Source organism: Gymnogyps californianus, chromosome 1 (genome assembly GCF_018139145.2).
Source record: "Gymnogyps californianus isolate 813 chromosome 1, ASM1813914v2, whole genome shotgun sequence".
Lineage (NCBI taxonomy): Eukaryota > Metazoa > Chordata > Aves > Accipitriformes > Cathartidae > Gymnogyps > Gymnogyps californianus.
In genome coordinates, this window is record NC_059471.1 from 196,686,740 (window position 1) to 196,714,213 (window position 27,474).

General features: G+C 42.7%; 1 protein-coding gene across 1 annotated transcript; it reads right to left on the reverse strand.

The window, feature by feature from the left end:
- Positions 1-1,035: 1,035 nt before the first annotated feature.
- Positions 1,036-26,396, reverse strand: PANX2 (pannexin 2). Its single transcript, XM_050904029.1, has 4 exons — positions 25,980-26,396; positions 25,174-25,492; positions 4,478-5,929; positions 1,036-2,592 (listed from the first exon to the last, which is right to left on the reverse strand). The coding sequence occupies exons 2-4, from the start codon at positions 25,397-25,399 to the stop codon at positions 2,231-2,233; spliced, it is 2,040 nt and encodes a 679-aa protein (XP_050759986.1). The 5' UTR covers positions 25,400-25,492; positions 25,980-26,396; the 3' UTR covers positions 1,036-2,230.
- Between the last annotated feature and the right edge of the window lie 1,078 nt (positions 26,397-27,474).

Here is a 27,474-nt window from a genome sequence, read left to right on the forward strand (position 1 = left end):
TTTGGCTCACCTCCAAAGTCTCTACGTGCCATTGCTTTCAGGTGACTCTGAGTGGATGGCAGTTACCCATCAGGCCAGGCAGAGACCTTGCTTGCAGTCCCATCACGGGTGATGCTCCACTCCTAGGCTGCCTCGCTGCAGAAAGCTTCCTCCTGTACCTGGGGTAGAATGAGGCCCTGGCTATGCAGGTGTTATTTAAAAAGTCACGGCAGTTTATCAGTCACGCAGGCAGTGATGATGAACACCCTGCAGCTCGTGTTCGAGCGGGTTAGAAGAGGGGTGACCAACCTACGGCCCTGGAGCCACAGGCAGCGTATAAACTGCTCACATCCCTGCTCATCCCACGGCTGCCTCACGCAGACAGCTCTACTGCGGGCTGTGAGGGAACATCGATGTCCCCAGGGCTGGAAGGAGACAAGCCAGCATGAGCCATTGCAGCCATCGTCTCCCAGCTGCCCTGGACCGAGCTCCATGTCCTCCATCAGCTCCATGCTGCCCCGTGCCGAGATCTCAGGATGTTACAGCCACGTCCTTCAGCTGTCCCCAACGCCCCCTCCCCTGTCTGTGGTACGTGTCCTGTGGCTTGCCGCCTTTTTGGTATTTGGCTGTTCAGGCCAAAAAGGTTGGGCATAACTGAAGTAATGTAGCGGGGAATGGTGGCTTTACATGTCCCGCCTACTGCTTATAATAAAATCCCACTTGTACGTAACTAAGCTAGGAAGTAGTACACATTAAGCTATTCAGAATAATAGGTATTTATTTTCAGTGCTATTTTCATTAAATATTGGTATAATATATCCATGTCTGAGGTAATAAATTAAAAATAAATTCAAGATTTCAGTCCCATATTTGTGCTGCATATTTTTTCTACCATTATACACAATTTTGAAGCAAACACACATAGTCCATAATTCTGAATGCAGCTAGGAATATTATTTTAACGCAGTCACTTTTTGTTTCACTATAACTTTGCTGAGAATGGTTATTGCATGATACATTTTTAATAGATGTTTTAGTTATACTAGAGTTTTCTATTAAATCACACATACCGTAGTTATAGGAGGATGGGCATGAAGATGTGCTTTGAGCCAAGGAAGGCAAATATGGAATCAGAGTGATAGCACATACTGCAGGATTATTCTCTGCCTGCACTAGAACCCAGATCCAGCAAAGCCATTTCAGTGTGTGCTTAGCTTTAGACATATGTCGTTTTAATGCCATCCATGGCCTTAAGTGTTTGCTGAATCAAGGACTAGCCAAGTCTGCAGACCTAAATTCACAGACTTCTTTAACTGTGTGTTATTTGAAAACAGTTTTGCTGGTTTCATATTTTGTAAGATATTTTGTAACGACCTTCGTAAGATTTTTCGTATCAGTGAAGCACCCATGAAAGTTTCTAACCTGGTTCATAAATACACTATGAAGAACTAAGGAGCTACAATGACTCTCTTCGACACATTTTGTTAAAAGCAACACCTGGTTTGAAAAGTTATTAAAGTAATTTTTCCCATGGTAAAATATATTTAAAAAAATAAACTCTTCATTTCATCATCTTCCATCAAACATATAAGCTTGTTAAAGGGCGGGGCATACCTCAGGTATTTTCATTTATAAATGCGAGAGACTGAGTGTATCAATCTTTTTGCACTTAAATGCTGGTGGTAGTAAGGCCCTTTCAGCTAAGTCTCCATCAAGCCCAACATTAGTGAGCTAAAGAAACAAACAAACAAAAATTTTGCTTGCATATAACTTTTTCATAATCCTGAATTGAAAAAAAACCCTCTCTGCTTAGAAAAAAACTCTTATTTAACTGCTGCCATTAAAAAAGTATACCTCACCTCCATGTTGTTTTAACTTTAATCAGTGATTCTGAATGCAAAGGATTTAAACACTCACTAAAATTACTGTGGCATGCCATCAGACACTTAATGTTCATAAATTGTGCTAATCCCCACTTAAATCAGGAAGCTATAGTTTAGAGCTAGAGCTAATGGTTGTCTTGGTGTTAAAGGTCTATTTCCACCAGATTTTCTTTATTCTATTCTGCAAATGACTGACAGTGCTCATGATGTGATCCTGAAAAACCATTTGCTGTTATTACCAAAAGCTATAGTCTGTGTGAAAACTCTCCATGCTCATGCAGTGAATCGCATCGTTGGGGGGACCATGGTCCACACAGCAGTGGTCCTGGGGCCTGGCCGCGAGGGCGCAGCCGTGCAGCCCGGGGTCTTCAGTACTCCACTGAGCTGACGATTGCCATTGGTTCATCAAATGTTGCCAACCTTATCTGCTTTGGAGTAGGGATGGAGAGAATTTCCGCAGTGTCAGTCGGTGAGTGAATACCATTGTCTATTATGTTTGAAACTTCCTCCTCGTGATCCTCATAGAGCGTGTTGATGTGCAGCAAAGGGTGGGCTGGGTTGCAGTTCAGTGCAGGCGTCGGCTCTGGCTTGACTTGGTTCAAAGTCATACTCGTTGCAGCAGCGGTTGTGGCTATATGGTTGTGGTTACATGTGACAAAAGCCCCAGCAGCAGGCACAGTTCTGCATGTCTCAGATGAGTATAGGATCTCTTTTGCAGGATGAGGGGTGTCTAAAAGAAAACAAAACAGCCAGTTAAAAGACAGGTAGTCTTTCACCCTTCCAGTGCATCAGAGGAGTGTCCTGAACCAATAAAAGTCATTGGCAGTTTTGCCACTGATTTCAGTGGGAGCAGGAGTGGACCCAAAAATGAATTTTCTTGGGATCCTTTGAGAAATCCAACAGGACTGTTTCAAAACAATGGGGTTGTAAGCTCAGGGAAATAGGACAAACAACAAATGGGTTTTGTAAATCTCGCTCTTTTTTACGCATGCTCATGCTTCCTTATGTGAATGGTACTTTTGTAAAATGAACCAAAAACAACTGAAAAGTATCTTTTATTCTCCTCTACAGTCTGGCAGGTGTTTTATAAATGTTATGATTTAATGTTTTGACAAATGTTATGACTGTTGAAATCCACAGGATGGAATACAAAAAGCACTGATATTTTCAATGGGAAAAACTAGTGGTTACACATTGTAAGCCACTTGTCTTTAGAAAGAACTCAGCAATTTGACATTAACTGATGTCTCTTTCCAGAAATTATAAGTCTACCTTACCTGATGGATTGCAATGTAGGTCTAACTCAAAAGCAAAGCTGAAAATTTTTGATGGGAATGGGGAGTAACAGAGCCCCAAAACTACAGTAATTATTTTTTGCCCTTAAAATATTCAAGCACTAGTTTAGATGAAGGTAACTGAGACCAGAAAACCCCAGTAGTTTTGAGGAGTTGAAATCAGAGCAGGTGACTGGATAAGGAATGCTGTAGAATAGCTCACATGCACATTGGGGAGTTGGAGGGCTCTAAGGAGCATAGGGATTTGGAAGTGACAGAAACTTTTATACCTCAAATCACTTCTTTGCTGGGCAGTGGGGTGACGGTAGCTGTCAGTCTGTCGAAGCCCAGAGGGAGGTCTTAGCTTGTAATGAGATGAGAGCCATTGCTTTAAGTACGTACAAATCTTTCTGTAACTTCAACTGCATAGTGCTTCTTTCTTATGTCAGTAGCTTACAAAAATAAACAAGAAGATATCTATCTGTCTATCAGTTTATCTACTGATCTATCACTTTTCTTAATGCTCACATGGCTTTCCCCATCGCTCTAGCACCTAACAATTACTGATATATTTGAAACACTCCTTTCAGGTAAGAAAGGGACAGGATTTCCAAGACACACACAGGAAACTGAGGCACAGAGAGAGCATCTCCTGCGAGGCCACATGGGAAGGGAATGGCAGAATTCCTGAATCCCTGACCACCATGCACACTTCAGACCATCCATCCTCTGGTCCACATGAGACAAAGGGCAATTTAAAACATCTCTTGCGTGAAGAACAGTATCAATGATCTGAGTTGTGATTTCCTAGGTGACAAACACATGCCAACCCCTAAGAATTGGCAGTTAAAGAGAATTTTTTCTACAGGGAGCTGTAACTGCCATTAGCACAGTTTCTCACACACTCCTAAGTGGCTATTACTGGTCAGAGTACTGGTCAGCTACCATGGCAGTTTCCATATGACTTGAAAATAAGGCAGGTTTGAAACGTGCCAGGTGCTGGTGGAGCAGGAAGGGTATCATGGAGACCAAACTCTCCTTGTTTCCTTGGCAAGGCATGACCACATTCGTAACTGTGAAAATCTGCTTACACATGAAAAATTACCTGTACCAACAGCCTGCAGGCTGTTTCGTACAGCTCTACCTGTAATAATCCTTATCCTCGATATAGCTGTTAAAGAGAGAGAACCTCTGTTTCTGAGGCCTGCAAGCCCTAAGATTATTAGCTATCCCAAAATCTAGCAAGGTAGGTCACACAGTTCTGATAAGCTTTGCATTCCTGAAGATTGCTATGCAAATTATGGTCTGTGGAGGTGATACGGGCATTATGGCATACTGTACCTTTGAGAGAGGAGGTAACATGTACTACGACATTCTCTTCCTGGTTTAAAAATCCACCCTCTTGGCTTTTTGACGTAGGCATCGAGGGGATGGCTTGAATCTCTGGCTTGGGTTTTTTGCTACTAAGTATATACGGATGAACATCCAAGGAAAAGTGCCGTGTGTGTTTTTTTTCACTGCTTGCACTTGGGATGGCGTTTGGCTCAGTTTTATGAGCTGACGATTGCTGTGAGGTTTTTGCAGCAGACTCTAACAAAGGAGCTATAAGGCTGTCTGTTGCTGTTTTTCTCCGCACAGGCTTCGGTTTTTCAGGTTTATGGTTTTCAACCTTCATAATGGCTAACTGTTCCTTGAATGGCTGAGGAAGAGGATTGGTAGTTGGGATCCATTTCATCTTCTTCCTCGGTCTCTTAATGATGAGCTGCTCATTAGCATCAATGTCTGCTGGATCAACGCTTGGGTCTATTGTTTGGATCCCTGAATCACGCATGGTTGGAGTGGCATCATGATTGGACTGGGCCAACGCTGCAAGCAGCTGGCGTACCACATTGTCATACATCAGATCACTTTCATTTGTAATAAAATCCAGACGGTTCAATGATTTTATGTGGTCCCGATTTTCATTACAAAACATGGCCAAAATATTGATATCACAAAACTGGGACTTCTGCCACTGTTTCTTGGTCTTTATTCCAACTTTGTTCAGTTTATCAAATATGAAGTTAGACTTGCGAAATATGAAGAGGTGAATTAAGTTGATGAGGATTATCAAGTTCATGAAGCAGAGGAGAACGATATCTACACCAGCAATAATCCGCTGGAGCTGGACAGATGGCAGTTTACAGTTCACTCTGATGTGCAATTTGGAGCTGCTTGTTTTGTCTGGAGGCTCTCCTAGTGCACATGTAAATTCATTTTGCTTCTGTGTAGCATAGTAGGTGGATAAGTATGTTATTGGTATGATGCTTAAAAAGATGATGAACAAATGTCTTGCAAGATAAAGCTTAGCTAAAAAGTTACTTCGTCCTCTTCTTTCCAGGTATTTCTCAAACAAGTTCTGTTCAGGGCTTTTTTCCTTCTCTGCATTCTCAATGATTTCTCTCTTCTCTCTCTCGGTGATCCCCGGGCCTTTGGACTGAATCTGTTTCTCTATTTTTGGTGCCCGCCCTTCAGCTGCACGGTGGTAGCAGTTATCGATCTCCTGAAGTAAAAAATTAAGCTCTGAAGTCAGTCGGGTGGAGGCCAGAAATTCCCAGCCCAAAGCTGGAATGTACATTATCCCAGCAAAAGCCAGCAGTGCATAAGGTAGGAACTTATGCTCAAACAAGGAGGGCCAGTGGCTGGCATCAACTCCTGGCAAGGCATCTTTTAATTCTGTCCAACAATATCCTCTGGCATACAAGGCTTGATCGCGGGTGAAGTTGTGTGGTGTGTAACAGTATATTGGCTCCTCTGTATAACAGAGAGAAAAGTCACTGCTGTGCATTTAACCTACAAAAGGAGCTCTGGAAAATAAACATTTCCAATTATAACAATTTTATTTTACTGTATCTTTATATGACCGTTAAGCCCTCCATGTCTATTAGACAGCTCAGTCTACACACATCTTCACAAGCCCCCAGGCAAAACTATTTACCTGGAAGTTTTAGAATGAACCTGAGCTAGAAATGTCAGCAAGAAATACGTATTTTGGTTTAATTACCTCTCTGAGAATAATATCCTAAGCAACTGTGACCTAACTTTAACCTAAAGTTAAAAGACCTGACATCCGCTATACAGTAGCTGAGGATGTTATGTGCAAATGCCGAAAGGCTCATTTAGGTGAAAATTAAGGTTCATCCCAGCTAAATATTCTTCTAAATAGAAAAAAGTTAGATGTAGATGAAGACAATGTTTTTAATCCTTATTAACAAAGTCTACTCATTGGATATGGTAGAAAAAATTGAAACTTAAAGACACAGAAGCATTTAGTCAACTGTATCCCTCCCAGCTAACACTCTTGAATTAAAGTGTGACTGACCAGGACAGAATCTGGTGTGTTAACTGTATTTATCACTATGAAAATTTAATTCTACATTTGAAACTGTAACATTGTTTTTTACACAATGTGCAATTAAATGGTGGAACTCGCTGTCATACAGTATTATGGAAGAAACAAATACTGTGGATTAAGAAAGCAATCAGACAAAGTAATGGAAGAAAAAGTATAGCAAGGATTATGAAATACACAGATAGTGATGCAATTTATCTCTCAGAACATGTTTAAGCCACAGGCTGCTGGAGGGTGGAAAGCTTTATCAAAGGAAGTAACACCACATACTTGTCTATTTTAAGACTCCTTCCTAAGCATTTGCTTTTTCCCATCATCAGAGACAGGATCTTGGGCTAAAAGGACTTTTGTCTTGACCCAGTAGATAAATTATGTTCTTATACAATTACATTTTTCTAGCAATACATGAAAGTAAGATAGAAAAACTTGTGACAGCTAGAACAGTATTAATTGCCCAAAGAACAATGACCATTATCAAAACACCCTCTTCAAAGAGGAAGACCATTTTTTCATGTTTTGGCAGGTAGAACAAAGGGAATATATTTTACAGTGTTCTGGTATACCTTTAAAAAACTTCCTAAAATGAGACCCATAGGAAGAAGCCATGTTCTCTTGAATTGAGAATCGCTCAGGAACACCAAGCTTGCTTCAGTTCTGAATGCAGTCTATAATTCAGATCGAGAACAGCTCACTGGAAGAGAGTGGTGGTACTGTTCTCTTAATAATACAAATAATGAAGAGAAATAATAAAATATTATGTTGTTTGATAACAATAAATAAAATATTAAAAATTAATAGGCAGACAAAAAACCCTAATCCTTTTGGCTTAACAGAGGACTCCTTACTTGACCAACTACTTCTCATATGCGAGCAAATCAAAAGCATTTACTAGTTCTTTGGTAAAATGTTCAGGTGTAAACCTCTTCTGTGACCTACAGAGATCTACATGTTGAGGACTGCACAAAATTTTTTTCTTTTTTAAAGTGATTCAGTGAGGGTTCTTTTCTAAAAATACAACCAATTTAAACAGAGTTAATAGAATACACGATGCTACCCAAGACAGCATGTAAAGTGAGTAAGCCCTGCAAATTCTTTAAAATAATTTTTGAAGACTATTTTAAAATGATCTAACTTCAACCTCAGAGGAGAGCTTAAAGCACTCTAATGTTACACACCTTCCCATTTAGACTATTTTTGTGTATTTACAGCCATGTGTTAAAAGAAAAATGCTCAGTGACTCTCTTGGTTTCGGTAATTACATGCCCTCCCAACCCTATCCATGAAGGGATGCATACAAAAAATTTCAACTCCTACTATCAAAGAGTTACTGTATGATTTCCCAGGAGATAAAAGTAGATTCCTATGTGAAAACGTTTCCATTGGGAAAAAAAAAGGCAAAGAAGTGTGCTGCGTTTCTCATAAGCAGAAATGTTTTGAATTGGGTGTCCCTAAGCTCAGTAGAACCTGCCAATATGAAACCTAGTTTCCTGTGACATACATGGGTTCATTTCTCCTAGGTCCCAACACCACGAATACTTGGGAAGACAGCAACAAGTATTCATACAAATCATCCGTAAGGATTATTTTTGGATTCGTGTATCAGTTGCTACTACCAAATAAACTGTGAACAGTTCTCTTCAGTTCTCTTCACTGAGACCTGAAAGCTAAGGTGACTTCTGGCAAAATTGTATATACACAACAAAAATCAAATATATAATTATTTTATAAATAAAGGAAACAAATCAAAATGTCTTAACATTTACATTTATGTTGGACAGATCACTTAGAGACTAACTCTGCACTCTACCCATTTGTCGTGGTTTAACCCCAGCCAGCAACTAAGCACCACACAGCCTATCGCTCACTCCCCCTGCGTCGGGATAGGGGAGAGACTCGGAAGGGTAAAAGTGAGAAAACTTGTGGGTTGAAATAAAGACAGTTTAATAGGTAAAGCAAAAGCCATGCATGCAAGCAAAGCAAAACAAGGAATTCATTCACTACTTCCCATCAGCAGACAGGTGTTCAGCCATCTCCAGGAAAGCAGGGCTCCAGCACGCGTAACTGTTACTTGGGAAGACAAAACGCCATCACTCTGAACGTCCCCCCTTCCTTCTTCTTCCCCCAGCTTTATATGCTGAGCATGACATCATATGGTATGGAATATCCCTTTGGTCAGTTGGGGTCAGCTGCCCCAGCTGTGTCCCCTCCCAGCTCCTTGTGCACCCCCAGCCCACTCACTGGTGGGGTGGTGTGAGAAGCAGAAAAGGCCTTGACTCTGTGTAAGCACTGCTCAGCAATTACTAAAACATCCCTGTATTATCAACACTGTTTTCAGCACAAATCCAAAACATAGCCTCATACTAGCTACTGTGAAGAAAATTAACTCTATCCCAGCCAAAACCAGCACACCATTGCCACTGCTTCAGTGAAAAAAGTCTGAAGAGCTTTACAACTCCAGTTTGGACTAAACAGCTTCATTAGAGGCTACTTCAAAAATGGGGCTGCCCTGCCCAGTAAAGAAAGCAAATGTCATTTTACAGGAACCTGTTTGCTTTTCCTCTGTTAAACACTTTTTTTAGCAGCTCCCATTGCCTGGTAAGTTGTGAGAGATCTCTGACTTACTGGGATAGCTGAGCATGGTGTCCCATTCTTATTCAATGTTTTGTTATTTGTTGATGCTAGTCTAGTATTTGCTTTGCATATTTGTTAAATTGACATGATTTTCATTATATGCCATGTAAATCCCAAGACCCTTCAGATGAAACCCAATCCTCAGTGAAGTCAGTGGGACTTCTGATAACTGACTGAAGTGGGGGCAGTGGGGTTACAATGCAATTTTATTCAAACGGTATTTTCTAGTATGTTTGAGCCATGCTCACTGTCAGTGAATGCCACTAATTTTGGTGAAGTCATTCCACAGGGGAATTTAGCTTAACCTTCTCAGCACAGGACTTGACTCACAAAGCAATTCGGCTAGAAAATGGTCCAGACGACAATGGAGAAGAGCGGAATACCTTTCCAGACAATGATTCAAAGCAAAAGACTAATTTAGCTGTTGCCTGGAGGAGCCTGTCTCTCTTCATTGACAAGAGGCTGCAATCTGAAGCAAGATTGTCACTAGGTTTGAGTCAGCTTTTGTGAATGTTACTTCTTAGGCGATGGCAGCATTTAACCTGGCATTTAACACCATGAAGGTGTTTGATCCCATCGTAGTATGGTATGGACCTGTTTATCCTCTACTGCAATCTGTGTCAATCAGGAATAAATGAAAAAGGAAAAGCACCACGTCAATAACTAATCTTGTTTGTTATGAAAGATGGCAGTAATATACAGCTGGATCTCAACATGCAGATCTGATGAGGATAGGGAAGTAACAAGTTGTTCTCACACATACAGCTCACTCTAGCTGTGAGAGCCCTACTTAATGCAGTTTCAAGAAGGCACAGCAGATGTATTTTTTTATTTTACAATGTTCTCCTGATAGGTAAGTAGCACTAAAAAAAAGGCTGTAACAGTGTCAAAATCATAGCTCTGACATTGGATCATGCAATGTAAAAAAATGTATTTGCTTTTAACTTTATATTCATAAATATAGAAAGTTTCTACTGATATTCTTATTTCACCCTGAAAATCCTCGAGCAGTTTAGGAAGTTTCTTTTTTGTACAAGCACGCCAGCCACTATGAAACGCAGCTTTTTCCCAAGAGTCTGCAGTTTAATTGCATATGGCGTAACCATTCAATTATGTAGGAAAAGACAATAGAGTAAGATGCTGTAAAGAAAATTTTTTTAAAAGCTTAGGGGACATGAAGACAGGCTGAGAGAGTTGGGATTGTTCAGCCTCGAGAGGAGAAGGCTCGACAGAGACCTTAGAGCAGCCTTCCAGTACCTAAATGGGGCCTACAAGAAAGCTGGAGAGGGACTTTTTACAAGGGCATGCAGTGATAGGACAAGAGGTAATGGCTTTAAACTGAAAGAGGGTAGCTTTAGATTGGACATAAGGAAGAAATTCTTTACGATGAGGGTGGTGAGACACTGGAACTGCTTGCCCAGAGAAGTTGTGGATGCCCCCTCCCTGGAAGTGTTCAAGGCCAGGTTGGATGGGGCTTTGAGCAACCTGATCTAGCAGAAGGTGGCCCTGCCCATGGCAGGGAGGTTGGAACTACATGGTCTTTAAGGTCCCTTCCAACCCAAACCATTCTATGATTCTATGACATTATCATGGCTGAGTGGATTGGTCGTCTTCTCAATGTGGTCTAGGGTTAAGCCCATAAATACAATCTGTCCCTCCACTCTCCTTGATAGCTACATTCTTGTGAGCCCAAGAGACAGAAATTCCTACCAAAAAAATGGAGAGCAAGGTCATCATGTCCAAAATAATCTCTTGCCAGTTCCAAGCAATAATGAAAAGGTGGTTCAGGGTGGACGTGTATCTGTGATTTGCACACGTGTGCATCTGTAGCAAAGGCAAAAAAAAAGTAAGATAACTAAGCCACCATCGTTATTGGTGTCTGGAATACTGAACTCCACTTTCCTGCATTAAATGTGATGGCTTACTGCAAGATTTTTAGTTCTGATGCTCAGAGTAAAATCTCAGTAAGTTCAAAGTCTGAAGGTCTGCCCTTAGGTGCACCTACACAAACGTGTTAACTGCATGCCAGAATACGAAGTTCAACACAGTTTCAGAAAACATCACTAGGAATACCTAAGAATAAATCCTGTCTTCAGTAATACTTTCCTACAGTCACTGTCATTCCCAGGAAATGTTCTGTTTGAATAATTTTTGAGACTAAGTAACCCTGTGCTAATGCTGTGCAGAAATAATTACTACCTTGGAAAAAAAGTCCTTGATGTTAATATACTATAAAGTATATTATACTTTATCTTATAATGACTTGAGTATAAAGATGCAAACTAAGAAGCTTAGCTTCCCTTTTTTCGATACTACTAGATGATCACAGGAGCACTACATCAGATGTTTTCAACAGTTGTACATAAATACATTTTATCCTGCTCACTATGCATGCAAGTAGTTTCTAGAAGTCCACAAAACTATTCTCATGGATAAGGTATGAGAGACATCTCACTGAATTTTTGGACATGCAAACAAGATGAAATAATCAACACAAAATTACTTAGTTGTGTAATATAATTGTGTTATGCCACTTGAAAAATTAAAATTCCTTGGCAGCTAAGTTTTTTCCCATGCTCAATTCTGTACCATCTCATCCCATCGGTTTAAGTACTACTAAAATGGAGAAAAATGACTTGCAGGAAGTATGTGGTACAAAAGGCATACTTTAGGGGAATGAAAGAGAGTGCATGGTTGCGAGAAGATAGCCAAGGTAGGGAGAGGGATGAAGGAAGGGGCTGTGCTGAAAAAATTCTTCACAAAGAACCTAAACAGACAGTATGGAAAGGAGTGAAGGCAAATTATGGCAGCTTGGAGCTGCCGAGTCTGCTGCCTGTTAGTAAAGGCTCCAAGAAATGCCTGTGGGCTTCCTGCAGGCACAGGCTCCCACTCCTCCTGTTCCAAATCCAAGGTCAGCCACATCCTTTCAGTGGTTCCCCGACCTCCATACACTTTAGTATACATTCAACTGCCCCCTTGAAGAGGCCCTGAATTAAACACTGTTTGTCAGGCTGCAAGGGCTAGGCATGAAAATATGTTACATAAATAAATCTCCTGCTTAATTTCAACCAGGAGATACAATACTCTAAGTTCTGAAATTCCTCAAGCAAGGGGCTGGGGTGCTGAGGTTTGGGGTTGGAATCCCTGCTGAAACTTACCAATGGAAAAATCTGATAACTGCTGTTCTAGACCATTCCCTGAAGTTATACCCCAATGCAGAATCGTGGAAACGCTGGAAGGAACCTCAGAAGTTACAAAGTCCCATGTCCCGCTCAAAGCAGGGTCAAGACTGAGTTCAGACCAGCTTGATTAAGGCTTTGTCAGTCTGAAAACCTCCAAAGATGGAGACTACACAAGCTGCCTGTGCAACCTGCTCCAATGCTTGATTGTCCTCAAGGTGAACTTTTTTTTCTTTAGGTCACGTCCAGCAAGAATGGCTGATTCATGCAGGAGTAATTTTTTTCACTTTTGAGAAATGACCATTTCCAAAGATGAATGCAATGGCCAGCTGCACTAGGAACATATTAGGTAAAATATGGCTAGAAGGCTATCATTGAAATACAAGTGGCTACAGCTCAGGCCTCAATCGAAGGAAGAGATATCAACAACATAGTTCACCAAGGAGGCTGTGCGTGTGTGTGCACGCGCATGAGCGCGCAAGCATGTGTGTGTATTTGCCTATCTATAAAAAAAAAAACCTTGCAAAAAAATGTGAGCTGGTATATGGTAGGCAGAAGCGACACCGTCAAGAAAACATGGGGAAGCTGTAGATAGGTATCATTCTCCATTACCTTTGCCAAGTTAAGTTTTTACAAGTCTTCCTGGGAAAGTGAGTGAATTGCACCTAACACAAACATCCACTTGCCCCTTGAAAATAAAGATAACAATGCCAATCTCTTAGTATTCAACACTGTAAAAAATCAGACCTGCTCCTAAAAAGACTTAAGTGACTTCATGCATTGGGCAGTTCTTTTGAAGCCAATGGGATTACTCACAGTGCATAAAATTTGGCATGTGCATCTCTCTTTGAAGAACTCATGCTGTAGGGGGGTCAATTTCAAGCTTCTAAAATATTATTATGAGCAAAAGTTATTTAAATTAGTATGGACAACACATTTACAATGCTTTTGGTAGACATTAAAAATTAAGAAAGGAAAATACTATAATAAACAGTATATGTCCCTATATAAAAGGGCAGATGACTTTTCACAACTATTGTATTCCCAGTGAAATAAAGTATATTCACCCAAAGCAAAATATAAACCATAATAATAAATTGTGTACATCTCCTGTGACCTCCAGCTTTTAGAATCTACTCTGGAAAAAGAAATCACACCTCATTAATCTTCCAACTGAATTGCATGATTTCAGCATTCTAGTGCAATAATTCAGTAATGCAGAAGGAATAGCACAATTTTCTAACAGCAGACAGAAAAAAAAGAAAAAAAGGAATGCAGTTTTCAGAAAATACAGTTAAAAACCAAAAAAAGATGAAAATTCTTGTGCTTGCTACACCAAGACAAAGATAAGTATGCCTCTTGTGCAAAAAATTCTTTGAGGATCTAGAACTAAACATACAGCCTGACCACCATGACCCTACATTGGGTACAGGCAGCAGAAGCGATGCTTAGGTGCTGCCGAACAGGCTGGATCTCCCAGCTCCTGGACAAGTGCCTAAACCCTCATGCTGGAGACCCGAGTTAATTATCAGGTAAGTATATATATATATACACTTACTGACTTAAATATACTACAGACTCACCCTGGGCCTAGTGCTGCCTAGCAATTGGCTTTCTGCCCTCTTGAAGAGGGCTGCTAAATCATCCTCACGCTGGTGGCCCAACCTGCCTATGAAGAAAAGCTGGCATTCCAGTCAAGTTCTCTGAAGCACTCCTTGTATGGTCCTGTCCACTTGACTCTAAGGAGAAATTCAGTGTTTAGGTAGAATCTCTGAGTCTCCCTGCCCATCAGATGCCAGAACACAAGTTTCTAACAGTCAAGATAAATGAGAAACTCCCTGAATTCAGCAATAAATGCCAGTACTTGACAAGGGTAGTCCTTATCATACTGCTCTCCTCACACTGTGTCACATACGTGTAAGCAATCAGACATACACGCCTCATTCATCTTGGGTACTAAAAGGATTGCACAAGAAAGCAGGTAGCAAACTGTTTATTTTGAGAAACAGAAATAATTTATTTAGTAGTTTTTCAGCAATTTTTAAATGGAAAAGAAGAAATGTCCTGGATCCTCTTCTCTCTGGAAAAAAAGAACAAAAACCATTCATGTTACTGAGGTTGAAAATGTAGTCTAAGGAAGTATAACATTATCTAAACAGTATACAGGTTTTCCATCTGTCACACAGTCCACAAGGAATATGTAACTCTCAGCTTTGAATGTGATTTTAACAAATGCTGGCTAATACCCAAAGTAATTCACAGCCAAAGGAAAAACTGCCTTAATTTAACTGGTTTATTTCAACTACTTTATTTAAAGGGTATTTAAAGGTTAGAAATCAGTACAGCGTGAGGACGGATTCCTGAAATTACTTTTGTGTACCAACACAAAATACACTTGTGTATCAGTCCTATTTAACTCACTGAGTTTACTCATATGAATAAGAAAAGAAAACATTCATCAAACTAAGCCTTAACTTAGCAAGCTAATTATTAAGAATTACTACTTTTATCAAAACAAAAAGACAATACCTTTACCTTTCTTAGGGAATATTCTTTCCAAATCTGAATATAGGTTCCATGCCCATGAAGTCTTCCTAAGGTACAAATTTCTCCATGATCAACAAGGTAAGGTATAGCCTTTTTTGCCCACTCTCTGAAACCACTTGTCCTGTTTAAGAAAAAGATCTTGAAAAGAAAGTCCCTAAAGAAATGAGACAGGAAACCACTGCTGCTAGTAAGTTTCACTGGCCCATACTCTACAAGGATTAGTTGTAATGGGTGAGATGTAGATAAGCAGTTTCAAAGACTCATAGGTAATGGGTTCCCCACAGGGGTAACTGCAATGTAAGGGCAGCAGCAGGTGTCCCCGTATTTACAATTTGGGTCTTTTTTCCTTGCAGGACTGCTGCTTGAACTGCATATATTTTGGATCTGCAGAATCAATAAATTAGTAATGCACTTTCCTAGTGTATATATAAATTTACAGAACTATATTCCCTGTATGTAATAAACATTGGCTCTTCCAAAATTAGCTGGTATGCTGAAGTTCACTTACCAGCAATTTGAGGCTTAAAGACTTGTAACGCCTGCCCAGGTTATTCAGGAGACAAAGATACCTACTCCTACTTGGTTGATATGTTGAAATCTGTTGGAGAAGGTTATTCCAGAAATGGCAACTGTTATGGAGAAGGTGCAGAAACACCTAAATGAAATCCCTTAGGCTGCTCCTATAAAGGAATGTTTCCTCAATAATGAGCTACCACCCACCATGTGATGGCCGTGCAGTATGGTGGTAACATTATTGGAAAGAGACCTTATTTATAGTGACTGTACTGTTAAGCATCACTAGGAGCATTTCTTCCTGTGCTCAAGAGAGCTCTGTGAGAAAACAGAAAACACCTGCAAGGAAATTACAATGCTTGTATTTGTAACTAGAGGTATGTTTCTGTATTATAATGTTGCTTTGTATTATGTTAAGATTTGAGGGAAGGTTAGATCTGAATTTAAAGGAATGTATTCATCAAAATATAATAAATGAAATTCAGCCATGCAGATAGTCCTACAAAAGAGATCTGAATAATAGTTACTTCCAAATTTAGCCCTTACATGAGGAGGTGAGTGGAATTTTGGTGATGTACAGATCATCTGCATAGGAGAAGAAGTAATGTGTGAAAATAATTGTTTTAATGTTTTACAAAGACCAAAAAAATACTTTGGGGCAACTCAAAAATTCCCCTCTAGAGATGGAACCCCAAAGCAACTACACAAGCACCTGGATACTATGATAATGCGGACCAGAGTAATAGCTAAAGCAAACTGCAAGAACATGTAAACGCCAAAGTGAAATGAATTATGAAAATCCAGTGAAACTGATAATACATAGACAAGGGTGGCTTCTTAATTTAAGGGTCAAGTGCAAAATATAAACACAGGAAGCAACAGGAAACATCACGTTTGTTCTACTGCATTATTGTTATTTAATGATTAGAAATGAACAAGATGGCTTGTATTAAGTACCTCTTGGCATAAACACAGCACCTGGAAAACTTTGCATTGAAAAAGAAAAAAACCACAATAGTTAGCTCATTAGGTAATTATGTTATTTTAATAACATAGTATTTTGGAGGCAGAGATGGCTGGTCTACTGCTTTTTGGAAAACTCGTTCCTCCATGTGTAGAGAAATTAGGTTTTGTGAAGTATCAGAACTGTTCTGATCTGTCACGACAGAGCCAGGAGAATCAGCCTCCCAAGGCTCCCAGGGGCTCTGCCAGTTCCAGTGTGGAGGTCTCCTGCTCTCCTGAACGGGTCATGGATCCCACAGAAGATAAGGCACCTCAATCTCAAAATGCTGAAATAATTACTTCAGCATATAACTAAGATGTTCCAGAAATAGTCACTGAGCTCTTAAGCTGCAAAAAACGCACCATGCATCTCAGCACCTGGCTGCATCGCTGCTCTGGTAACTTAGAATCTGCAGGACAGGTGTGGTGCCCTAAAGAAAAGCAAACAAATCCCCAAACCTTGCTATTATAATGAACTGTTGTATTTCCCAGTTCAAATGCAAGAGTATAATACAGGCCTGGGACAAAATCCCTGATGATGGAGATACCTGCACTGATTTCAGTGTTTTTCTCAGAATAAATCCTGTATCATAGGAAACAGAGGGAACCTCTACAAGAATCGTGCCAGTCTACTGTGAAATTATTCAGCTTTTGTAATTAAATGTGTATACCTACTGAACGTGCCCGCTGCAGTCATTTTTAATGCTGCAGAACCCAAGGAACTCAGTGATGATGCGGATTCTTCCTGAAGAGTTTTACAGTTCTAAGAAACAGTACAAGCTTAGATTTTTGCTAGATCATGGATGCATAATTTCTACCCAGTTTAGGGAGAAAAAAGCTTCAAAATGCTTCAGAATAGCTTTGAAAAACAGTCTTGACCTTAGTCTTATTTATTCACAAGGTTTCCTCCTGACTAACATGAATGAATTAAGTAGCTCTTCAATAAAAATATTTTTGACCATCTGTTCAAATTGTTGAAGTTATCTGAAAGCATGTACTAAGCTAAATCTCATCCATATTTTGGACCTCTTCACATACCTGACACTTGGGAAGATGAAGGGTTTAATAGTGCAAACAGGGTCATTAAATTTCATATGAAAAAAAAGATGATGTATATGTGTTAATGAAGTTCAAGAAATGGAATTCATGACAGAAAAATATCTGTAGCTGCTAGGAACAGCAGTGGAATGATTACACGGGAGGCTCATGCATTTCCTCAAGATTACCTTTCTGTTTAACATTCAACTGTGTAACTGCAAATCTTTAAATGACCAAAACTCACGGAAAGCATACCTTGTGTTTGTGTGTGTGTGTGAATTGCTCTTAGACTTTGGGAAAAATTCCACCAGCAGTGCAAACAGCCAGCGGCTGAACTGCAGCCAGCCTGTGGTTGCTTGTACTATTTCAGTTCTGTTTAAAAATACATGATTAGAAAGCACCTAAACACAAGTGGTACGGAGACACTCCTTAAATTCTCTTATCATATCTAATACCACCTCAGAACCAATTTCTGCACTGGTGTCGTCATGTACATAAAACAATCTGGCCCTGTACTCTTAGCACGAACAATAATCACTTGGAAAAATGTCATCTTCACTTTCTTACTGTATGTGGCTTTAAGTGCGGTTAAAGAGAAAAAATGGAAAAGAAGCTCAAAAGCCATCTAATAGATAAATCACGTAAGTGAGCATGTGTAAATACGCTGCCCATAACTTGAAACAGAAAAACAAATTAGAAAAGTTGACCAGAAATAAAAAATATAACTCCATCTTATAATAGAGAAATCTTCAACATATACTATTTTAAGCATACTGTAGGGTGAAATGCATAAAAAGACATTGAACTCACGCATATACTGTACTACACAGTGAAGTAAGCATTGCTTATGCAAAATGATTACAAATCAGAAAAGAAAACATAAAAACTTGAACTGACCCTTCAGTCATTTAACTTACTGTCTCCTTCCATTACTTCCTCATGAGAATTTTCTAGCAGAAGGGTGGTAGAGGGCTGAGCTACGTAACTGCTAAGAGACATAGAAATACAGTATTTATGAGCAACTTCTTGGTATTTTGTAGGCACTGTTTTATAAACCTAGCAAGAAAATCAATGCCAAAGCTTGGCTTTTGACTAAAATATAAAAATCAGCTGGATGACTGTTTTGCTTTATTTTAATAAAGTATTGGTATTTAACAGCTTCTGAGGGAAAAGCAAACATGACTGCAATACAGAAAGAATAATTCACTGTGAATAGAAAGCATGAGGCACTATACAAGAGGGACATGACTTAGCAATCACTGTAATTGACCACATCAGTCCTAAAGCTTTTGAAAGTTTGGAAACCAAAATATTTCAATATCGTGAAGATAACACGTAACAGAAACAGCAACATATTCTCCTTTGGGGCCCACCACTCTCTGGGCCCCTACACAGAGAACCTTCCAAAGATACAACTGATAGCATTGCTTCTGAACACAGCACAACACTGAACTGGAATATTTAAACGACTTAGTAAAAACATTAAACAATACAAACTAAGCAGCACATCATGAAAGCCAAGTATCTCTTAGTCTACTGGACTGTAGAACAGTGTCTTGGAAGTTCAGCAAATGCCATGAGATGTTTCACTACAAAAGGCTGCCACTCGCTGCCAGTAGCATCGTTGCCGTTCACGGGGGACAGAATACAGCACTTGCTGGTGAAGACCAGTATTAAGTACCCAACAGCATCCTACTCATGGCTGTGGTCTGTGTGTACTAGTTCCATGGTAAAAACAGGGAGGGTAGAGGAAAGGATGAAAATCACACGGAACACCAAACAGACCCACTTCAAACTGATAATGAATGCTGCAGTCTAATAATACTCTGCTTTCTGTGCATTTTAGAAAGGAAGTGAAAATGGAAAGGCGGTGTGTTAAAGGATCAGTCCCTTTTTATCTAGATCCATACCTCCCCAGACTGACCATGCCTTGATAGGAGATACTGAAACATCATCCCTAAAAACAACTGCTGAACATTGACACAGGCTGTAGCCGGACTAGAACTACGTATCTTAGAGCCTTACCTACTAACATTCAATTAAAGCTTGGTGTTTTACCATTTTTTTCACTAAATATTAATCTAAGGCTAGTCTGCTTCAACATGAAAACACTTTAAATGCTTTCTTTAAAAATAAATAGATAAATAAAAAGAACACCAAACCCTTTATTGTGGGAAAGGGAATAATCCAGCAGGCTCCAACACAGATAAAATGGAAGGACAAAAGTGACAACCTATACTTACAGGCTTACAATTTGCTTCTCCACCAGCCAGTACTTGGTATAGTCACCTATTCCTGCACTGGGACAGTGCAGTACTACCAAATCTGAACTCTCCATTCATATTGGTTGTATTTTACTTCTGGTTTGTGCAGGAATAATTAAATAACTGTTCAAGCTGCTAGGGAATGAAAGTCAGGCTTCTTGATCTTCAGGTATGAGAACTCAAACCTCTAATGAGTCAAATACAAGCACGGACCTTTGCAAAGCACTGCATATACATTTGCATGAGTGCTCCAGCAGATGCCCAAGAATATATAGGGTATAATGGGGGTCATGTCACTGTTCTGACAGAAATTCGAATGCACTGATATTCATATTTAAATAAAAAAAATAATTTCTATCTTTAAAGCAGTAATTTCCAAATGAAAACAGAGCAAACTGAAGTAAGTTCCCTTGGGAATACCAACTGTGCGCATTGTTATTCTCAACAAGAACATTGCTACGGGAGAGGTTTCCTTTAGCCTATGCTGCCTTCTGTAGGCACCTTCACCAGGGTTGAGAGCCCTGTGACTCCAGAAAACCAATTCCACTTAAATACAGATCCATCCACTGGGTAAGAGAAACATACCTCCAAAACTTCCCTTATTATCTTCAAGGTCAACATATGCTGGCCCCTAAATACAGGATGTCCTGGTTTTATATGAAGTCTGTCCACAGGCAAGTTTTAGAAAGGGAAACAATATTCATTCTTCTCTTGTGGGTACTCGTGTGTGCTTTGTGTGGGGTAGCTGACTATTGCTCCTAAATGACTTTATGATGATCTTATGCCCAGTATAAATACAGCACATGGGTTGATTTTATTTAACTTTCTAGGGGTCTCCTTTCTGGAATCATACTGGTTTGCTTGAAAAACATTAAAGGAGAACCGGGAGACTCAGAAATTATAATGTACGAGGTTAGCTGAGTGACCTTCTTTTCTCTTATGAAAGAAAGTTTAGGAAGTGCAAAGAAAGGCTGTATGCATTTCTTCGCAGAGGGGCCAATGCAAGAATTGTATCTTACTTCAGCTGTCAGAGTGAAGTCCTGTCCCCATTGAAATCAAACTCTTACTGACTCCTTTGCAGCCTGAATTTAACTCTCAGGAGCACATCCTAGCAGTGTGTATGCCCTACACCTTCCCTCTGCTGAGAGCTCAATTTCACTCAAAATGCACTGCCATCTAGTAGTGAAGTCTGGAAACAAAATTTTATGTCCCAATAAATTTTGGTTATGTTACAGATTCATTTATAGGGCAAAAGCGAACGAAGGATGACAGCCCATTTTTTCACACTGAGTCAGACTGTAAGGACACTAAGCATCCAGGGCTGCATACCAAGGAGTGTGGCCAGCAGGTCGGGGGAGGTGATTCTTCCCCTCTACTCCAGTCTTGTGAGACCCCACCTGGAGTACTGCATCCAGCTCTGGGGTCCCCAGTACAAGAAAGATCTGCTAGAATGAGTCCAGAGGAGGGCCACGAAAATGATCAGCGGACTGGAACACCTCTCTTATGAAGAAAGGCTGAGAGAGTTGGGGTTGTTCAGCCTCGAGAAGAGAAGCAGCCTTTCTATACTTAAAGGGGGCTTATAAGAAAGATGGAGAGAGACTTTTTATCAAGGCCTGTAGGGACTGGACAAAGGGCAATGGTTTTAAACTGAGAGTGGGTAGCTTTAGATTGGACATAAGGAAGAAATTCTTTACGATGAGGGTGGTGAGACACTGGAACTGCTTGCCCAGAGAAGTTGTGGATGCCCCCTCCCTGGAAGTGTTCAAGGCCAGGTTGGATGGGGCTTTGAGCTACCTGATCTAGTGGAAGGTATCCCTGCCCATGGCAGGGGGGTTGGAACTACATGGTCTTTAAGGTCCCTTCCAACCCAAACCATTCTATGATTCTATGATACATGTAATAGAAGAAAAGCCCAATACCTGATTTAACGCCTTTTGTAACACATTAAGTTCAGCTGGATTGTGATTTATTCAGAAAATTAGCATAGGATCTGCTAATCAATTAGGTCTTGCCTTTTACGCTACTAAAACAGTAATTTGTGATTTAATTTCTCAAAAGTGATTTAAAGATCAGAACACTCCAATATGAGGACAAACAAATCACTTACATGAATAGCAAATGCATTAATCTAAACAACGACTTTGCCCATGGCACTAAAACAACACAATTAACTAAACTTTATCTTCACCCACAGACAAACTACAGTATACAATATATTATACTACAGACATAATGATTTTTAAGGTTGTTAATTATCATCTTTTAAATAAGCAACACACTCTTTCTTTGTCCTGTGTTGTGGGGCTGAACTCAGCTCTCATACATGCTTCACCGCAGCCTCTGTCCCCAGAAAGCTTAGTGCCGCCCTGGGACGCCCAGGCTTCCTGCGATGATGGGGTGCCTTCTGCACACCCCCAGGGCAGGACGCCCACGCTGCTCGGCCACGCAGCTTTCACTACACTTGTTGCACAGACTGTACAGTTGCTTTTGACCACACTTTAAGCTACGTTTGATCCCACACACATAAACTCAAAGGTAGATCAGAGAGCTAGGAGGCTCTTATCTTCTCTGCGCACTCGTCATGCAGATTCTTCCAATCCTCAGCAAAAAGTTTTGTGAGAAACCACTGCTTTTTGATAACTACACTTTTATGTCTTGAGTGCACACACCACTGTTCCAAGAGCTTTATCAACACTGATTAAATAAGATGGTATAGACCCCAGAAAACAGGGTTGTTCTCAGTTTAGTGGCATGACGGTAGCTTTCCATGGCTTGCACTGGCTATCATTAACAGAATGAGGAATAATGGTAAGTATCAGATAAGCACACAAGGGCCCAAAGCAAAGTTTGGGAAGCTACTATGATATTCACAACCAAGGGGCAGCAGGAACCTTACTCAATTTCGTCAAAGTTTGCACTTTCATACCTATTATTTAAATTGCACACAGGGAGCAGTATCCAAAGCAAGCAAATGAAGTTAGATTTTTTCCAAGATCAGTGGCAGTGCATGGGTGAAACATAACACAAACTGCAGAATCAGTAGTAAGCATGTATCCAGCTGGACTATTCTTATTACCAGGGTCAGTGTCTCTGGACAAGCTTGACTTAGTAAAGAAGTCTGAGTAAATACTGTTTTGTTAGCAGAGTAACACCTGATTCAGGTCACATTAAAATTCATAGAAGTTTTGCTCTTGAACTCTTTGTTCAGAGTGGATTCAGAATTGAATCCACTAACCCTGAACTCTTTGACTCCACCCCAAAAAAGAATCTATTTAGTTTCATCAGACCCCTACAGTGTTTCTATTACATTCTCTTGTATCTTTAATTTTTTTCCTTTTTCTCATATTATTTTTCTAACTGCAGACCATCTGAACAAACGCATGACATCGTATGAGAGAAGAGTGTTATCTCACGTTTTTCCAAAGACATAAGGGTGTTTTCTGTGTTGCCTTGTAAGCTTTGCCCTGGCAGGACACAATAGGTTACTGCTCTGTATCTTAACGGGTCAAATCAGCATGCACGGTCCATAAGTAGACACAAGTGACTACAAGACTACAAGCTTTTAGTACTTCTGAAAAACAAATTTGGACCACAACTGTCAGCCTAGAGAATAGCCTTCCACAGCATAAAATAAACTCAATTGCAGAAATATAGGCAGATGCGAGCAAATTCAGTAGGCCCCCTCTCTTCCATGTACTTGTGTGGACCAGAGTTTAGCCTTGCAGAGGGACATCCACTGTATAAATCTGAGTCTCTTAGACTTGAGGCTTCCTCCGCAATCTGCAGTCTCAGAGGACTTGTTCTTGTGGAGCAAGTTACTGCTGTCTGCACAAGCAGTAAGTCATCAAAGGGCTTCTGCTAGGAAACTCGCACTATGTAAAGGAACACACGTGAAGGTGCATGACCTTTCCTGCACCCAAGGTTGTCTTGAGGCCTACTGAGGTTCAAACCTGTACATCTCAAGCAGCATGAAAGCACATACATAAGTATGCGCTCCGGTGAGCTTCTGTAGGATTGCCTTTTTATTAGTTTACTTCTCTACAAACCAAACAGAGGAAGGGATCCCAAAACTTTTGCATTCTACAGAGGATCCCCAAAGGTGACCTTGAATCCTGCCTTTCAGTTGCTATGAAGAGAGAGTTTTCAGATGTTAAGCAAGCTCAGCATGCCCTGAAAATATGGTCTCTCTGAGATACCTCCAGATGACCATCCAAAAAATGAGGCTCTTATCATTAACTGTGGCTAAAGATCTTGAGCTATATAACTGTATGTTTAAAAACTGGGGTAGATTGAAAAAGTTCTAACTATAATTAAGAAAAATCTCAAGACTCCATTTGCAAGCAGTTATTCTTCTAGGTAATTTAACTTTATCTCATAATGAAAACAAGTATTAAGGATATTAAGTGTTGGAAGTCAATCCCAAAGCAGTGTGCAAAGCAAGAGCCTGATTCTGGTCTGTTTAGACTGACTGAATACAGCCAATTCTCACTAACCTTACAAGCTAGAGACTGCCAGGTCAGTTCTGTATATTAAAGCGCTAATAATTTCACGTGGATCTTCAGGGGACCTTAAAAGCAGTCATGCACACTCACCAAGCCTATACTTCACAAAGTAAAACAATGTTTACATGTGCACTAACAGCCCAAAAGGTGTCATAGCGGTTTAGTAGGTCAGTAATTTTCAAGGCTCATCAAAAGTTGACCTTCCTAGACTGGAAGGACTCCACACGGGTGGTGATGGACAATCAAACTGGGCTCTTTAAACTGTTACCGGCTGTACGCAAGATGTAGGCCCTTAACAGAAACAGACACCACTGATTTCCGCTATCACAATACGGCAAAGCACAGTGTGCATGTGTCTCCATATATTGTATCAGTCTCCACAAAAGCATCTGCCTCTCCCTAGCAGGCCAGTTAAACACTCATGTTGTAGACACTTGAATCAACGTCAGGACAAATGCTTGAAGTCAGCCAGGGTCCAGCTCAGGACCTGTCCAGGATCCACCTCAAGGAGCATAAAACCGCACCCTGTGTCACCCACACTAGCTCTGAGCTGCTGCGAGGCAGTGGACACCTCCCTGCGCCATTGCTGCCTGCAGGTCAGCGACCCGGGGCCGCTCACCGAGCGGGGGCGGCAGGGGTCCCCTCCCCACTGGCGGGAAAGGGTGCTCACCCGCCCGCCAAGGCGAGGGCCAGCAGCCGCCCCCTCAGCGCTGGTGGCCGTTAGGAAGTGGCCGCCACCGCGACACCGCTGCCCGCGCCCGCCAAGGTGCGAAGGCGAGGGGCGGCGGCCGCCTCCTCAGCACAGGCGACTGTTAGGGAGCGGCTGCCGCCGCGATGCTGCTGCCCGCGCCTGCCAAGGCACCAAGGCGAGGGGTGGCAGCCGCCCTCTCGGCACCAACGGTCCCGCTCAGCAGCCATTAGGGCGCGGCCCTGCCCGCCCCGCCCGCTGCCGGTGTCCCGCCGCCCTTACCGGCAAAGTTCTTGGTGAAGACGAGGGTGACGAGGAGGATGGGGATGAGGACGGTGCCGATGGTGACCACGCGGTCGAAGGGCAGCTCCAGCTTCAGCTGGAGGAGCAGAGCCGCCAGTGCGCCCGCCTTGTCATCCTGCTGCCCCGGCAGGATGAGCTCCTTCAGCTTCTCGCCCGCCAGCAGCGCGGTGGCCATGTCGGGGTGGTTATCGATGATGTGTTGCATAAGCGGCGGCGGCGGGCGGCCTCACGCCGCCGGGCCTCCCCGGGGACGGGCGGCGCGCTGCGGCGGGCTGGCTGCGGGCGGCGCCCGCCCGGCCTGCGGGGACAACACCGACAGTGGTAACGGCGGGGCCGCGGCCGGGCTCCTCTGCCGCAGCGGCACCATGTTTGGGCCGGCGGGACGCTGCCCCTGCGGGGCCTGCCGCTACCCCCGGCCTCCCGCCGGGCCCTCCGCGCAGCTCTGCCGCCGACAGCCCGGGGGGGGCGTCCCCCCGCCCACCCCCCGCAGCCCTGGGGAGAGCGGTGCAAACGGGCCGGAATAACGATGCAGCCGGGCAACCGCAACCCCAGCAGCAGTGCAGCGGCAGCCGTGCAGTACAAGGCAGCCTCCCTCTCCCCAGAGCCGTGCGGAGAAATGTCACGAGAGGCGGGCAACGACAAGAACTGCCCGGTGACAGCTATGCAATTAAACGCTGCCTCCGCTTTGCAATTCATGCCGTACAATAGCGGTGAAGCAGCCATGCAACAAGACAGATTGGAGCTGCCTCTCTTGAAGTGCTGCAGACAAGGAAGAGGGCATTTACCTGGCAACTTCGGTTCCCTCGGTTCCCAGGGGATGGTGAGCAAAACCGATGACTTGTAAATAATCGGCGGAAGCCGCAAATAAACTTACACTAGACCTTCCTGCCGGAAAAAGGTCCCTGCACCTCCACAAGTAATAAAATCGCTCCGGATTCGGAGCGGGAGGCGAATGATGTGTTGATGCTTGTTATTGCAGCGGGTGGCTGGCGCCTGCATGGAAATGCCCGCCTGCGCCAAGCAGCAGTAACGTGCAGAGCAATTCAAGAAGGGGCTTGCAGCCGCCGTGGGGAGGAGGAAGAGGAGGAGGCGGCGAGAGCAGCAGCGGAATGAACTGCGGGAACGCAGAGGTCCTTTAAGGTTTTAGAGCGAACAGCTGGAGCCTGCTGAGCTGGGAGCAGCAGCAGCAGGGCGGCCGCAGGCAGCCGGTACGGGCACAACACATGCGAGGCTGCAGCGTGCAACACGTTGCGGCGGCGGCCCCGGGCGGCGGCGGCCGCGGCCGCGTCCCTGCCCCTGCAGGAGCCACCGCGCGGCGGCAGCGCGCATGCGCCGGCGCGGCTCTGGGGGCGCGTGGGGCCGGGGGCACGGCGGCCGGTGCCGCCTGCTGAGGGGCGCGGAGGCGGGCGGGGGGAGCAGGAGGAGGAGGAGGAGGAGGGGAGGCCCTGGCGGGGACCTGGAGGCAGCGGGGGCGGGTGGCCCCGGCAGGAGGAGGCCCGCGCTCCCCTCCCCTCTCCTTCCCCCCGGGCCGCCTCGCAGCGCACGCAGGGGAGCTCACCGGGTACGGTGGCGCTTCCCGCAGCCCAGTTGCTTGTGAGAAGGTGTGGGGGGGCGGGGTGGTGAGGGAAAGGGAGACCCTCACCCAAGCAGGCTGTGCCCTGAAGGTCTTGAACCAGCGGGCACGTCAGGATTTAGGTGCTCCCGTTAGAAACCCTTGCAGCTGCTTGCTTTTTAAAGCTCGTGTGGGGTTAGTCATGCCTGATAAAACAGCCTAAGGGGTAGAGAGCTTGCCAGAAATGCAGAGGACAGCTTTCAGCTTGCTTGCCTCAGCCTAATGGGGTTCAGGTCTGTATCTTCACAGAGGTGACCAGACCTTGCTGTCCATCTCTGGAACGGGCTGGGAATGAATCATGTATTACCACTCTTTGGGCAAAAGCTGGACCACACAGCATCAAAGGAGGATGTACGTGCTGCATCATAGCCAGCAGCTATGGCATTCAGACAAAAGCTCCAGGTCACAGTTCCTCCTTCTCAAGTTGTTTATGGATTTTATATTTAGCAGTACTTAGATGAAAACCAGAGATATGCTTAAACAAATATTGCTGACATTTCTCTCAAAGATTTGCAGTTGTCATCTGCAACGCAGCATGAGTAAGGCAGAGATTTTCATCTTTGCCTTGAAATTTCCCTTTCCCCAGTCACTGTGAACAATATGATGGTCCTGCTTGTTATTCAAGTTTAAACATTGGGTGCAGGCTTTAAATAATACTTCTTGGCAGG

What these genes read in the sequence shown, in the direction of transcription:
- PANX2 (XM_050904029.1), bottom strand. Translation starts at nt 25,399, where the DNA reads ATGCAACACATCATCGATAACCACCCCGACATGGCCACCGCGCTGCTG. An exon ending in CTTCACCAAGAACTTTGCCG is followed by an intron (nt 5,930 to 25,173) that starts GTAAGGGCGGCG and finishes TCTGTTATACAG; the next exon opens with AGGAGCCAATATACTGTTAC. An exon ending in TGTTACCTCCTCTCTCAAAG is followed by an intron (nt 2,593 to 4,477) that starts GTACAGTATGCC and finishes GTTTTCTTTTAG; the next exon opens with ACACCCCTCATCCTGCAAAA.